General features: G+C 48.4%; 1 protein-coding gene across 1 annotated transcript in view; it reads right to left on the bottom strand.

Annotated features, from left to right (window-relative positions):
• The window catches only part of Nr1d2 (nuclear receptor subfamily 1 group D member 2), a 29,457-nt gene extending 17,430 nt beyond the window's left edge, over positions 1-12,027 (bottom strand). Inside the window, exons 1-2 of the mRNA XM_045135822.1 lie at positions 11,956-12,027; positions 899-1,162 (exon numbers count right to left, since the gene is read on the bottom strand). Of these exons, the coding sequence (XP_044991757.1) occupies positions 899-1,162; positions 11,956-11,971 (280 nt within the window). The 5' untranslated portion in view covers positions 11,972-12,027. The remainder of the gene's footprint in view (positions 1-898; positions 1,163-11,955) is intronic.
• Positions 12,028-13,949: the final 1,922 nt, after the last annotated feature.

The following is a 13,949-nucleotide window of genomic DNA, read 5'->3' as shown; positions in this document are numbered from 1 at the left end:
AAGCTGGGAGGAAACACTAAAGTGCTTTTCTTTCCAAGTAAATATTATATCTCATTTAACGTGTGCTTTAAAACAATACACGTGTACTCTTGTAACAGAAGGATCTCTATACCAAATTAACAGATAAAGGAATCAGTCCTTTTTCTTTTTTTTGGCACTGAAGACTGAACCCAGGCAAGTGCTCTACCTCTGGGCTACATTCCAGCCCTTCATAGTTTTCTTCTGAACTACCAAAACTACTGAGGGAACTAGGTTTTTCTATTGTTTGGTGATTTTAAGCATTCACTGAAATTCTGTAAATTTGTAGTTGCTTTACATGATGTATGCAACTAAAACTAAGAAAACAATTCTCCCAATAGAAATGAAGAATTCAAGCAGAGAAGTCAATTAATGGATGCAAAAGGGCTGTAGGGCGGCTTGGGCTGAGTGCTGGGCTCCAGCTTCACAAAATACATGAAGATGCAGAGATACTTCCACGGCAGCACACCGCGCACCTCGCCTGCAGGAGCTAGGCGGGCCCCACTCCCCGACCCTCCCTTTCCTAGCACGCCCCCCCTCACTCAGGTTAGCCACCTCACTGGTAAGCACAGCCCTGCTTTGTTTCCTAATGCCAAATGTTCCCAAATCTGAATTCATGAAATGAAATGACCTGAGTGCCATTCCAGAAATAAGCCTTAGGAGTGAGTCCAGAGGAAAGGTACCTATGGGCACGTGGTAAAGGGGCACCACAGAGGAACCATGACAGCCCTTGGCTAAAACTTCTAAAGGCACTGCTGACATCATGCCTAATTAGTGAGCATGATGACCCCAGAAGGGAGTGAAAAGCACAGAGGTTCTCATGTGAGAAGGTGGTAACGTAAACCCCATCTGCCAGTAACAGCAGCGTCCTGTAACATACTTGTCAAACCACTGTGACTCTTTGTCATGCCAGGAACACTGGGCTTGCTGGACTTCACAGGACAATCTCCCCGGTCACTCTTTAGGATGCTCTCAATGCTGGACTGATCCCCATTCTTTGGATTGCCGTTGGCGTCAGAATTTGAGCTAGTGGGAGAAGATGGAACAGAAGAGGAGGACTGGAAGCTGCTCTCGGAACCCTCACTGTGACAGGAGGCAGGGCTGGAGGCTGAGCTAGAAGAACTGATGTAGGCAATCACACCTCCTAGAAAACAGGAAATCAGACAATTAGATATATAACATTAGAAATACCACTAACTTCAGAAACAAACTATATAAATACCCAAAAGTTTTTTTTAAAAAAAAAAAGCCTATCTTATTTCCTATTATTCTTCCTCCTTCCAAAAAATTCAAAGTCAAGTTAAGTTCCACTGATTTAAAGCTGACAAGACCCTCACTAGCTTGGCTGTTCTGAGCACATACAAACCCAAACTTAAGACTTTTATTTTCTAATTTCTTTCCTGGAAAGTGGGAGAAACATCCTCCAGTGCCTTCATGGCTGACAACAGACATAGTTCAGGCTGTGGACAACCTGCACTGGCTCGGAACCCCGCTCCTCCTCCACGTGACATGTCGCAGGGTGGCTGCTTCCCTTAGTCAGGAACACATGTAACATCTAGAACTTAACACAAGGTCATTTATCAGAGACAGGGAACCTTTCATGGCCACTGCTCCCAAACCTTGCTGCCCTGATGCTCCTAGAGGCCCCGTGACCCTCCTTTGGGTTCAAGAGGCTGGCAAAACTCCACACACTACGGGAGAATGAGTGAGGCCACAGGCCATCTTCTTTCTAGACCTCCTTCAATCTTCTCAAAACACAATCACAGGGCTGGAGAGATGGCTTAGCAGTTAAGGAACATGCCTGTGAGGCCTAAGGACCCAGGTTCGATTCTCCAGGTCCCATGTAAGCCAGATACACATAGTGGCACATTAGTCCAGAGTTCATTTGCAATGGCTAGAGGCCCCAGCGCATCCATTCTAACTCTATTTCTCTCTCCCTCTTTCTGCTCAAATAAATAAATATTAATAAAATATTAATAAAAAAAGGAATGTGAATTCTTAAAAAAAAATACAACCACAAGATCAGTGACCTCCACAGAAAACTGATGTGGGGCCTCTCAAAGGCTGCATGCCTCCAGGTTAAGAAACAGTGTTTGTACTACAAGCCTTATATTTGGCCAGCCAGGTCAAATGAGCCTATGGGGGCAATAGTGGCACATCTGTTATGGGGGAAACCAACTGCCCTCTAATTGGACTGGAGGCCCACTCCATGGGAGGGAATACTTCCCTGATACTGAAAACTTAAAACAGGGGTAGTCATGAGCCCTAGGGGTGTAACATCTGCTGTTGTCTGGCTAAATGTATATACTATGCTTATCAAACTGCCCAGTAAGTACTTCTCTTAATGTTCATATCCTCATATTAATCCGCTCTCACTTTTGGTAGAGAATCTTCTCTTTTCAGATGGCAGTGACCTTGGGATGACTCAGAAGGTATCGTGGTGATGGAAAGAAGTTCTGCAATATCTCTATCACACCTTCCAAGGCTCAGGATCCATTGTGGAAGAGGTGGCAGAAAGAATGTAAGAGCCAAAGGAAGGATAGGACTCCTTACAATGTGCTCCTCCAGATACAAAATGGCCCGGATATCCATGACCTCGTAGTGCCTGACACTACCTACACAAGACCATCATAATAGGAGGAAAAGATGATGACATCAAAATAAAAGAGAGACTGATTGAGAGGAGGAGATGAGATGGAGAATGGAGTTTCAAAGAGGAAAGTGGGGGGAAGGAGGGCATTACCATGAGATATTATTTATAATCATGGAAGTTGTTACTTTTACAGACAAAAATATGTATGCTAGGGCTAGAGACGTGGCTCAGCAGTTAAAACACTTGCTTGAAAACACTTGCCTGCAAAGGCTAAGGACCCAGGTTCAATCAACCAGTACCGACATAAAGCCAGATGCATAAGGTGGCACATGTGTCCGGAGTCATTTGCAGTGGCTACAGGTCCTGGCGTGCCCATTCCCTCTGTCTGCCTCTCTTGTGAGGCACACCTGTGATCCCAGCACTCAGAAGGTGGAAGTAGGAGATGCAGGAGATTGGGGCCATGTGTTTAAGTGGAGAAAGAATTTGTGGGTAGGTGACACAACATGACCTCAGACAGTCTGTAACTGAGCAGGCTCCCAAGGTGAGCTCTGACTGGAGAAGCACACAGCTGAAAGGAGAGTTCTCCTTTCATCAGGGAGGCACATCCTATTTACTGTCAAGGTTGTAAGTAAAAGTTCATGGAGTGGGTATTAAGGAACTTAAAGAAATCACATCTGGGGAATGTTTATAAAGGCTAATAATCAAAGCAGTGTTTACTGGAAAGAGATAGACTCATACTATCTATTGTAAAAGCAGAGAAGAGTTAGAGATGCCAATTCTGTATGCAAAGGTGGCAGAGATCGTGGCTGACATGTCAGCTTTTTAAATAGAACAGCAGAGGATACATGAATACAGTATATGTAAGATTAATGAACTATATCTACTGCTAGGGATTAGCACCAGTGAAAACAGGCCCTGGCATGCTGATTCTCTCCCTCTCTCTCTCCCTCTCTCACTGTCTCTCTCTCTCTCCTTCTACCTCTCTTTCTTTCACTCATAAGTAAATAAAAATAAAATATTTTTTTAAGAAACAGCAAAATAAACTGGGCATGGCAGCGCATGCCTTTAATCCCAGCACTCAGGAGGCAGAGGTAGGAGGATCAATGTGAGTTCGAGGACACCTCAAAACTACATAGTGCATTCCAGGTCAGCCTGGGCTAGAGCAAGACCCTACCTCAAAGAAAAAAAAAAAAAACTTGCCTATAAAGCCTAAGGACTCAAGTTCAGTTCCCCAGTACCTACATGAAGGCAGATATACAAAGTAGCACATGCATCTGGAGTATGTTTGCAGTGGCTAGAGGCCCTGGTGTGGCCATTCCCTTCCTCTCAAATAAATAAATAAATAAATAAATAATAGTTCAAGGTCATTCTGGCTACATAGTTAAGAGGACAGTCTGGCCTACATGAGTCCCTGTCTCAAAACACACACACAATTGATGCTAATATACATATACAATTCTATCATTACGCCATTCTTTAAGCAGATGCCCAGCATCTATCTTAAGGTTGAAAGTGTGAATCTGCTCTTCGTATATTCAAGCCTACCTCCCACATGCTGTCTCTGGATATGCCTCTCACATACCCAGAGGGAAGCCAGAACTTTCTCTCTCTCCCCTTCTCCCTCCTCCCTCCACTTCCCCCCCCCCCCCCCCCCCCGTTTTTACAATGTGGCTCCTAGCAACCATTCTCCAAGAGTGGTCCCCAACCCAGCACCATCAGCTATTGGCTGGCAATCTGTTGGAAATGCAAACTCTGGCTTACAGGCTCCACAGCAGAGCCTTTTTGGTTTTGATGTGCAGGACAGCTTAAGGAGCACTGCCCCAAGCCAGGTACATAGATGGAAGTACAGGACCAAAAGCAGTCTTCATCCACCACAGACTTTGAAATTACCAAGACGTCCAATCACAAATTCCCCAACTTTGGGTTTGTTTTCATCACCAGGGAAACTATGTAAGATAGATAGATGGACACTCGGATGAATGGACGGATGGACAGACAGATAAATACTGCCAAAAGACCTAGTACTTTTTTCAAAACATGTTAACCAGGCCCTGGAGAATATACACCCAGAATTAGGTATGCTAAAGTTGAAAAATGGCTACAATCAACAAATTCAAACACAAATTGGCAAGTTGGGCATGTTGAATCACGTCTGCAGAAGTAGCACTCAAAAGGCAGAGGTAAGAGGCTCAGGAGTTCAAGGTGAGCCTGGGTTACATAACAAGTCCTTGTCAAAAAACATAATAAGCTAGGTGTGGTGAGTTCAAGGCCATCCTGAAACTACATAGTGAATTCCAGGTCAGTCTGGGCTAAAGTAAAACCCTACCTGGAAAACCAAAACAACAGAAAAAAAAATAACACTAATAATAATAAGCTAAACTGGCCAGCATTGTAAGGATGGTATCTATTTGACAGTGTCCAAATATCTATAATGCTCTGTGTATGGAAAGATAACCTTTGTTAACCTGGAAGCCTACTACTGATGTCGTACTAGTGGGTAAAACCAATGAGCCATCCATCTTTAGTACTATCAGAAAGCCCAGGGGTTAGCAAACTGCTACTGCTTTTATAAGTGTCCCCACTCAGACTAGAAAGCAAAGAAAAACAACACTCCCCATGAAGCAGAGCCTCCGGAACTAAATTCACACATATCATCTCAGGAGAATAAAAGATGAGGTTTGTTCCTGAAGACTTTCCTAGAACCAGCTGTCAGAGTTGGTCATTCACGTCCACAATCTCCTGACTTCCCCTGCTTAGCCTGTAATCTTAGTACACAGGAGGCTGGGAAAGAAGGATCACAAGTTCAAGGCCAGTCTAATCTACATGATGAGACCTTGTCTCAAAGAAAACAATGGCTGGGGAGTTGCTCAGTGGTTAAGGGTGCCTGGCTACAAAGCCTGTCAGCTCAGGTTTGATTTCCCCAGTACCTACATAAAGCCACATGCACAAAGTAATAAATGTGTCTGGAGTTCATTGCAGTGGCAAGAGGCCCTGGTGTGCCCATATTTTCTCTCAAGTAAATACATAAAAATGAATTTGAAATAAAATAAACAAAGAAAAAGAGAAAAAACAAACTTTTAGCAATCAAAGCTAATCCATGTTGCTTAACGCCTGACCAAAGCACTGCTTGGGCAATGGGGAATATTGTAAATACTTATCCCATAAACAACTTCTTTTGAAAGAATACAAAATCAACCACAAAGCCAGGAATGGTGGCACACACCTTTACTCTCAGTACTTGGGAGACAGAGGTAGGAGAATTGCTGTGAGTTCAAGGCCAGCCTGAGACTACAGAGTGAATTACAGGTCAGCCTGGACCAGAATGAGACCCTACCTCAAAAGAAAAGAAAAAAAAAAAAAGTCAACCACAAATACTGGGCTATTATGAGTCTGGTTTGGATCCAATTCCAGTCTTTCAGGAGTTCAAGCATTGTCTTCACTATAAAACCAAACATGACCCAGCAAGCCCTTCAACACAGTTTGCCTGCCTTAGCATCTCTCATTGCTTCTAGACACCAATCTACCAACCTGATGGTTGGCAAAGCAAAGGGATTAAATGTTAGCTTCCTAGAAAGGAAAGCTTACATAGAGTAGTGAAGGGAAGTGAAACTGGGGCATCAACCAGAGCATGACACAAGTTTACATCACATTTCGTCCTCCAACTTCCACTAACCCATTCTGCACACAAAGAGCTCAGAGGTCAGAGAAGTTAAGCAAGCAGCCACTAAAGTGGCAGAGCCAGAGCTGTCCCATGTGGAGCACATACTATCATGAAGTTCTGAGACAACCTGAGCAAGCAAATTCCTTTCAGTCTTCCTAACCCCAAGTCACTATCCAGGAAACACTCACTGCAATACTGAAAGGAAATGATGTTTATAAAAGGGATTATTACAGGATGTTTCTGCATACAATCTCTGATAAGGTAAGAAAGGAAAGAAATACCCTCCACCAGCAAGTCCCCACCCTCCCACAAACACGCGAAATGCACTTGTCAGAGCCTTGAGTTAAAATTAACTCAGGCAGGGTTCTCTCTATTTTTAGCTGGAAGGGAAGTGGAGCTGGGCCAGGTTCCCAGGCTGGGGTTTACCCAGTGGTCAACTGCAGACAAGTCACAAGTCAACCCTGTCTTGTATGTCAGGAACACTGGTCTGGGACGCTGGGGTTTATGCTCCTCTTTTTTGGGCTTGCCCACCCTCCTAGGAGGCTTGATGGCAAGTCACAACTGTACTTCCTTGCCTCGTGACTCCACCACCAGGAATGTGTGGTTTTCTTGTCCCAGAAGCGGTTATGAGTAACTCCCCTCACAGCTGAGCGGGCAGTCAATGGAAACATTAAATTTTCACCCATGTCTAAGTTCCAGGGCTCAGAGGAATTGGTCCCTATCTCACAAGCTTACAAACATGGGCAAACATCACAGAGAGGACCAAGAGGCTAAGGATCACCCACAAACAGTGACCAGCAAGGCAGGCAGGAGAGACTAGCACCATAAAGATGGCAGAGGCAAAACAGGCTTACAGAATGTATACACTGGGGAGAGAATGCATGTGACAGCCACAGCAGTTAAGGTGCTTGCCTGCAAAGCCTGACAGCCTGGGTTTGATTCCCCAGTACCCACGTAAAGCCAGATGCACCAAGTGGCGCAAGCATCTGGAGTATGTTTGTAGTGGCTGGGGGTCCTGGCATGCTCTGGAACACTGTCTTCCCGACACCAAGCGGCCATTGCAATCGTGCAGTGTAATCTCAAGATCTGCACAATACTGAACCCATCCTTATTCTGCTGTGGATGGTGGTGGGTGGGGAGAGTCAAGGCAGAAGAGGGACTAGTTGGAAAGGCATTCAGTGGAAGGGGAACAAGGGAGAAGAACAAGGTAACAGGAGGGGACTGTTTTTAAAAACACATTATATGGGCTGGAGAGATGGCTTAGCGGTTAAGCGCTTGCCTGTGAAGCCTAAGGACCCCGGTTCGAGGCTCAGTTCCCCAGGTCCCACGTTAGCCAAATGCACAAGGGGGCGCACGCGTCTGGAGTTCGTTTGCAGAGGCTGGAAGCCCTGGCGCACCCATTCTCTCTCTCTCCCTCTATCTGTCTTTCTCTCTGTGTCTGTCGCTCTCAAATAAATAAATAAATAATTTTTTTAAAAAAATACATTATAGATCCGGGCATGGTGGCACATGCCTTTAATCCCAGCACTCAGGAGGTAGGATTAGGAGGATCGCTGTGAATTCAAGGCCATCCTGAGACTACATAGAGAATCCAGGTCAGCCTGGGCTACAGCAAGACCCTACCTTTAAAAAACCAGTAAAATAAAATAATAATAATACATTATAGGGCTGGAGAGATGGCTTAGCAGTTAAGGCACTTGCCTGCAAAGCCAAAGAATCCAAGTTTGATTCCCCAGAACCAACATAAGCCAGATGCACAAAGTGGCGCAGTCATCTGAAGTTTGTCTGCAGTTGCTGATGGTCCTGGCATGCCCATCTCTCCCTATATCTGCCTCTCTCTCCCTCTTTCTCCCTCAAATAAATAAAATAAATAATAAACTTTTGAAGTATATATTATATATATATATGTATGAAAATGTCAGTAAGTTTTTTTTAAATGTATACATTGTGGGGCTGGAGATATGGCTCAGCAGTTAAGGTGCTTGCCTGCAAAGCCTAATAACCCAGGTTCAAAGTCCTAGTACCCACATAAAGCCAATGCACAATGTGGCACATACATCGGAAGTTTGTTTGCAGTGGCTGAAGGCCCTGGCACACCCATTCATTCGGTCTGTCTGCTCTCTGTGCTCATAAATAAATATTTTATTAAATGTATGTACATTGGGGCTGGGAAGACACAGTCAAGTACTTGCTGCCCAGAGTAAGGAGCCGAGTAAGTCCAGCTCTCTAGCACCCATATAACTGCCAGGTGTGGTGCTGCACACCTGTAAGCCCAGCACTCAGGACAGAGACAGACAGAGCAAGCTGACTACCCAGACTAACTAACCAGTGATCTAGGAGTTCACTTAGAGATTGTGCCTCAATAAATAAGATGGAAAGAAGCCAGGCGTGGTGGCGCACACCTTTAATCCCAGCACCCAGGAGGCAGAGGTAGAAGGATCGTCATGAGTTCGAGGCCACCCTGAGAATACAGAGGGAATTCCAGGTCAGCCTGGGCTAGAGTGACACCCTACCCTGGAAAACAAAAAAAGGATACAGAAGATGACACCCAACATCATCACGTGGCTTCCATACACACACACACACACATACACATGCGCATTAATAAAAAAGAATGCAGGCTGGGCGTGGTGGCGCACGCCTTTAATCCCAGCATTTGGGAGGCAGAGGTAGGAGGATTGCCATGAGTTTGAGGCCACCCTGAGACTACATAGTGAATTCCAGGTCAGCCTGAGATAGAGTAAAACCCTACCCTGAAAAAAAAAAAAGTTATACATTGCTAAATGGTGTTGCGTATAAGAGATTATATTTTTAAATAGGATGAGAAATGAGGCCTTAATCTGTTAAAATACGCAGTATTCTTGTCACCGTGTAAGAAGGGAATCCAGTGTGTGAAAAACAAACAAGCCAGCCTCTGCAAGCCCAGCAGCTGCACAGGCTCTCCAGTGCCCTCCAGGCACAGGTCTGTTCTCTTTCCCATGTTACCTGGGCTAACATCTACGGCACAGGAGTGAAGGGCGAGCTCCCAAGTGGGTTCTGTGGATTTGAGTTCTTGCTCTATCACTTGCCTGAGGAAGCTACTTAACTCAATCTACTTAGCAACCCTCATCTCTGGAATGGTAACAACAGTATCTTCCTTCTTGGGACTGATGTGAGGGACACATGGCCTAGCACATGGGAACTACTGAACAGACACTGTGATTGTTACACCGGGTGAGCTCTACCACCGAGCCCTTCTTCTGCCCTTCCCTTTTGAACGCAGCAGCTGGCCCCGTGCATGTCTCAGAACATGTGATTTCAACTGCCTTCTGAGCCCTTCACTCCACTAACTGCTCCTGCAACAAGCAACCTCACTCCTGACTATTTCCACTACTTTTCTGCTTCTGGCTCCAAATGAGATCTCTGCCCAGTTTGGACAGAGAATACAAATTGGTAAACATAAGAACACACTGTTTCGTATTTCCCTAAATTGTGAAATGTGAACTACAGTCATGGTTATATAGTATCGTGTGACTCATGTGTTACTCTGAAGGATTGATACAGTCAATCAAAAGCCTCCTGTGACAAAAGTGCAGAGTCAGCTTCTCATCTGTGTGAGTCATGGCGACAGTAGGCACATAGCAGGTCATGAGTTATAGGGCAGTAAGAGGAAATGACCCCGGTTGAAAATGTGTCAACGAATAGCAAGGGAGAGGGAAGGGCCAGATATGGGCCACACTGCACTGAATTTGGCCCCATTCCAACAATGCTTAGAACACTATGAAGGAAGTTAAAAGGAATTCTTATCAAAGCTCTCTCTGAAAGACAAGACAGCAGAAATAGTTAACATCCTGGATGGTGGGCCTGAACTTGGGAGTCACGAAACAAGAGAAAATTCAAGATGACTATAAACTGCAAAGTCCTGCCCTTCAGATCAAGCAATTCCTGCACAGTAGATGAGTTCCAACTTCCAGAAACCTCCTGTGAAAAGGTCCTAGCTGAATGCAAGGGTTATGAGCCCGCGGAACAACAAGCCACAATTTTTTTTTTTTTTTTTTTTTTTAATGAGGTTGCCAGAGAACTCCTTGGCAGCATGGTCCATGGGAAGAGGGTAGCTTGGAACATGGTAAGGGCTCAACCACTCCACAGTCGCCTATTCACTCCTGAGTGCTCCACCCCACAAGGCAACAAGGATGACAAGTGATCGACACTGGACAAGGACCAAGGCAGAACCAGACAAGGGAAGATTAACATCAGTAATCAAGTTCCAGGAAGGCTCAAAGGAAAACTTGTGCCCACCTGGCCCAGCCCTGCTTAGGAAGTTGCAGAGATTGAAGAATTCAGCCAAGGCAAGGCTACAGGGGCTGAACCTGATATCTCAATTGCTGGCCCTGTAAAATGGTTAACCTCATGACAGATTAATAAATATTTGTTTATATACCCTCAGTGGCTTAAGAAGGACCACGGGTAATTAACACACAATCAGAAAACGTCTTTATTAGTAGTATGGGTTGAAAATTCACAATATAGTCACGATATACTTTTATCAAAGCACGAATTTTGGAGATGCCTTGAATTTGAAAAATGTAAGCAGAAACTGGCTGTTTCTGTGACCTCACTTGCATCAGGTGTAAGGGCCATCATCCGACACAGACAGAGAATGGTATTATTCTGTGACAATGCTGCAGAAAATCTACTAAGAACTTATAAAATCTCTTCACTAGGTTTGGGAGAAGCCAGGAATTTCCCTAAAACTATTTTTTTTTTCTCAAGCAGGCTGGAACGCACTAGGTAGCCTAGGATGGCAATGCCCGTTCTCCTCCTCCTGGGATGGCAGGCACGAATCACCAAGCTGGGCTAAAATGCTTTCATGTGAACGAGTAACCACCAGTTTCCCGTAAGGTGTGTAACTCATCTGCCATCACCCGAACCTTCCAACCTTGCAAACCCTTCTGCGATGCGCCCCAGCAACCCCGCCCCCCGACTGCAGTGGACTTCCGAGCGTTTTTAAGCACGCGGGCGCATCATGTGGTTCGTCCAGTTATTTTTTTTTTGGGGGGGGGGGCCGGCGCACAGGCTGACCGTCCAGCGAGCTCCTGCAAGGACGTCCCCAGGACCCTGCCGAGGTCCACCCACGCTTCCTGCGGGCCCCGCCCCGCCCCGCCCCTCCGGGCTGCGGCAGCGCGCGGGGGTCAGCCCGGGTCCTGCGGGCCGCGGCGCGCGCACTGCGGGCCGGGGCCTCGGCCGGGGTCGGCGGCGGCTGCGCATGCGCGGCGGGCTCCGCAGGACGCCGGCCCGCCAGGGGGCCCGCGGCCACGTCACGACGCGGCGCTGGGGGCCCGCGGGCGCGGGGGCGGGGCCTCGCGGAGGCCGCGGCGGGGAAGGCCGGCGCGCGCCGCCCCCACGTGTCCCCGCGGCCCCGGGGAATGTGGGTCAGCGCGCCGCGGCCTCACGTGTCCCCGCCCGCGCCGCCGCCCCAGCGCCCATTATGTAATGCCGCGTCACGCGCCCGCCCAGCCAACCCGGGCCCGCGCCGCCCAACGTAAACACAGCGCGCACGTGGCCCGCGCGGCACGGCCATGTGAGCGGCGCGGGCGGGCGGGCGCGGGGCGCGGGCCGGGGGCGCGGCGAAGCCCGGGCGCAGGGCGGTCCCGGCAGCCCCCCGCCCGGCCCCCGCCCGGCCCCCGCGCGCCCCGGCTCTTACCCGCGTTCAGCTCCATGGCGCTCGGCCGGGGGCCCGGGCTGCAGGCGGCGGGGGGCGCGGGCCGCCCGCATGGGCGCCGCGGCGGGCGCGGGGTCGGCGGCGGCGGCGACGCTCCCGCGGGCCCCGGACGACCGGAGCGCGGCCGGCGGCTTCCTGCAGCCAGCGCACACCGCGGCGGCGGAGGGCGGCTGACGGGGAGGGCGCCGCGACCATGTGACCCGCGCACACACCCCCTCCTCCGGCCGCGCGACGCTCCGCCCCTGCGCCCGGCCACGCCCTCCCGCCCCGCCCCCACGCGGCGCCCCGGGTCCCCTCGGCCGAGGTCACCGCCTCCCCGCGCCGGCTGGGCGACCACCACCCCACCCCTCCCCCGGGTTCCCGCCCCGCTGGTGACCTCCCCTCGCGGGCTCCGGTGACGCGGGGTGGCGGTGCCCGGATGCGCATCTCCAGCGCACCCACACCTTGCAGCTCCAGGTCCCACGGCCCGCGGCCGGCTTGGGTGCCCCCGGGCACGGCCCAGCCGTGGGTGCGGGCGCGTGCACGCGCGCTCGGCACTGCGGAGGGCTGCCTTCCACTTTGCGTGTAGTGTTTGCCTGGAAGGGAAAAGGAAAACAAATTCGGTGCATGCGGAGGGGAACCCAGGGGAAGGTGCCTTGAGGTCTGCGATTTAATAAGCACTGAAGAAATAAAACGAGTGGCTCGGAGGCTCAGATAAATGGGGCAGTAAGATGAGTAGTGTGGGTGATGGGCATGCAAAATTCGTCCCTGTTTATTATCCTGAACTATTTTTCACATAGAATGATGGCGAACGTGTCACAACGAAAGATCTACCTAGGTGTGCAATACTACTCCTCCACCCCGCGCCCTGCGCACACGTTTCCTCACCATAGCAATCTTTACTATTTCAGTCAATCAGCCCAGAGCCAACAAATTAAATTTGTAGCGACATCTCGCTGCCTTTTAATTCATTAACAAAATGGCTCTGTTGTCTGTGTCTCTCACCCTGGGCTTCGTTATGACTCTAGACCAGCAAATGGCCATCGTCTCTAGCCCTGACTGCTACAGAAGTATTCTAACTGGAAGGCTGCTCTCTCCTTGGTCAGCCTATTCAGTCTCTTCCCCCAGAAGTGTGTCATTTTGAAAATAGTAAATGAGTTAACTCTGCTTCAAAGGGGAGAAAAATCCATTGCCTTCCTCTCATTTGAATAGCCCTGTCTAGACTCTGGGCCTCTCTTCTCACAAGGCTGGGTAGCCACCCAAAGGACCCTCTACACACTGTCTCTAACCTAGAAGCTCTCTCTTTTTAAAAAGGAAAACACAGTATTTATTTGCAAGCAGAGAGAGAAACAGAATGTGCGCTCCAGGGTCTCCAGCCACTGCAGACGAGGTCCAGGCACATGTGCCACGTTGTACAGGCTATGTGGGTTCTAGAGAATGGCAAGTGTGCCCATGCAAGAGTTTCCAGCTGCTCTTAGCAGCTTTCCTTTTTTTCTTTTTAATTTATTTATTTGAGGGGGGCAGATAGAGAATGGGTGCTCAGGGAGTCCAGCCACTACAAACCAACTCCAGACGCATGCGCCCCTTGTGCATCTGGCTTACATGGGTCCTGGGGAGTTGAACCTGAGTCCTTTGGCTTTGGCAAATGCTTTAACACCTAAGCCATCTCTCCAGCCCTGTAGCTTTCCTTTTCAAATCAAGGATCAACACTTCATAGGTAAAACAAGGTTATCCAGTCTCGAAAGTAGGGAAATCCTAACAGTGGACACCACTCTTACAAGCTGAATGTCAGTCATATGGTATTCTGCAAATGTGGCAGAAGTTAGGTGGTTGCTAGGTGTTAGAAGGAGAGATGAATGGAGCGCAGGGAGGGGGGGGAGGCTGGGCTGGAATGCTTCTGTAAGATGCTATTGACAATGAATACATTTGTAAAAAAAAAAATCGAAAAACATTTTTCAAAAAATTTTAAAGGGGGCTGGAGAGATGGCTTAGCGGTT

The sequence above is a fragment of the Jaculus jaculus genome, chromosome 16, assembly GCF_020740685.1.
Source record: "Jaculus jaculus isolate mJacJac1 chromosome 16, mJacJac1.mat.Y.cur, whole genome shotgun sequence".
Taxonomy (NCBI): Eukaryota; Metazoa; Chordata; class Mammalia; order Rodentia; family Dipodidae; genus Jaculus; species Jaculus jaculus.
The sequence above is the reverse complement of the archived record's forward strand: the minus strand, read 5'-3'. Positions and strand labels throughout refer to the sequence as shown.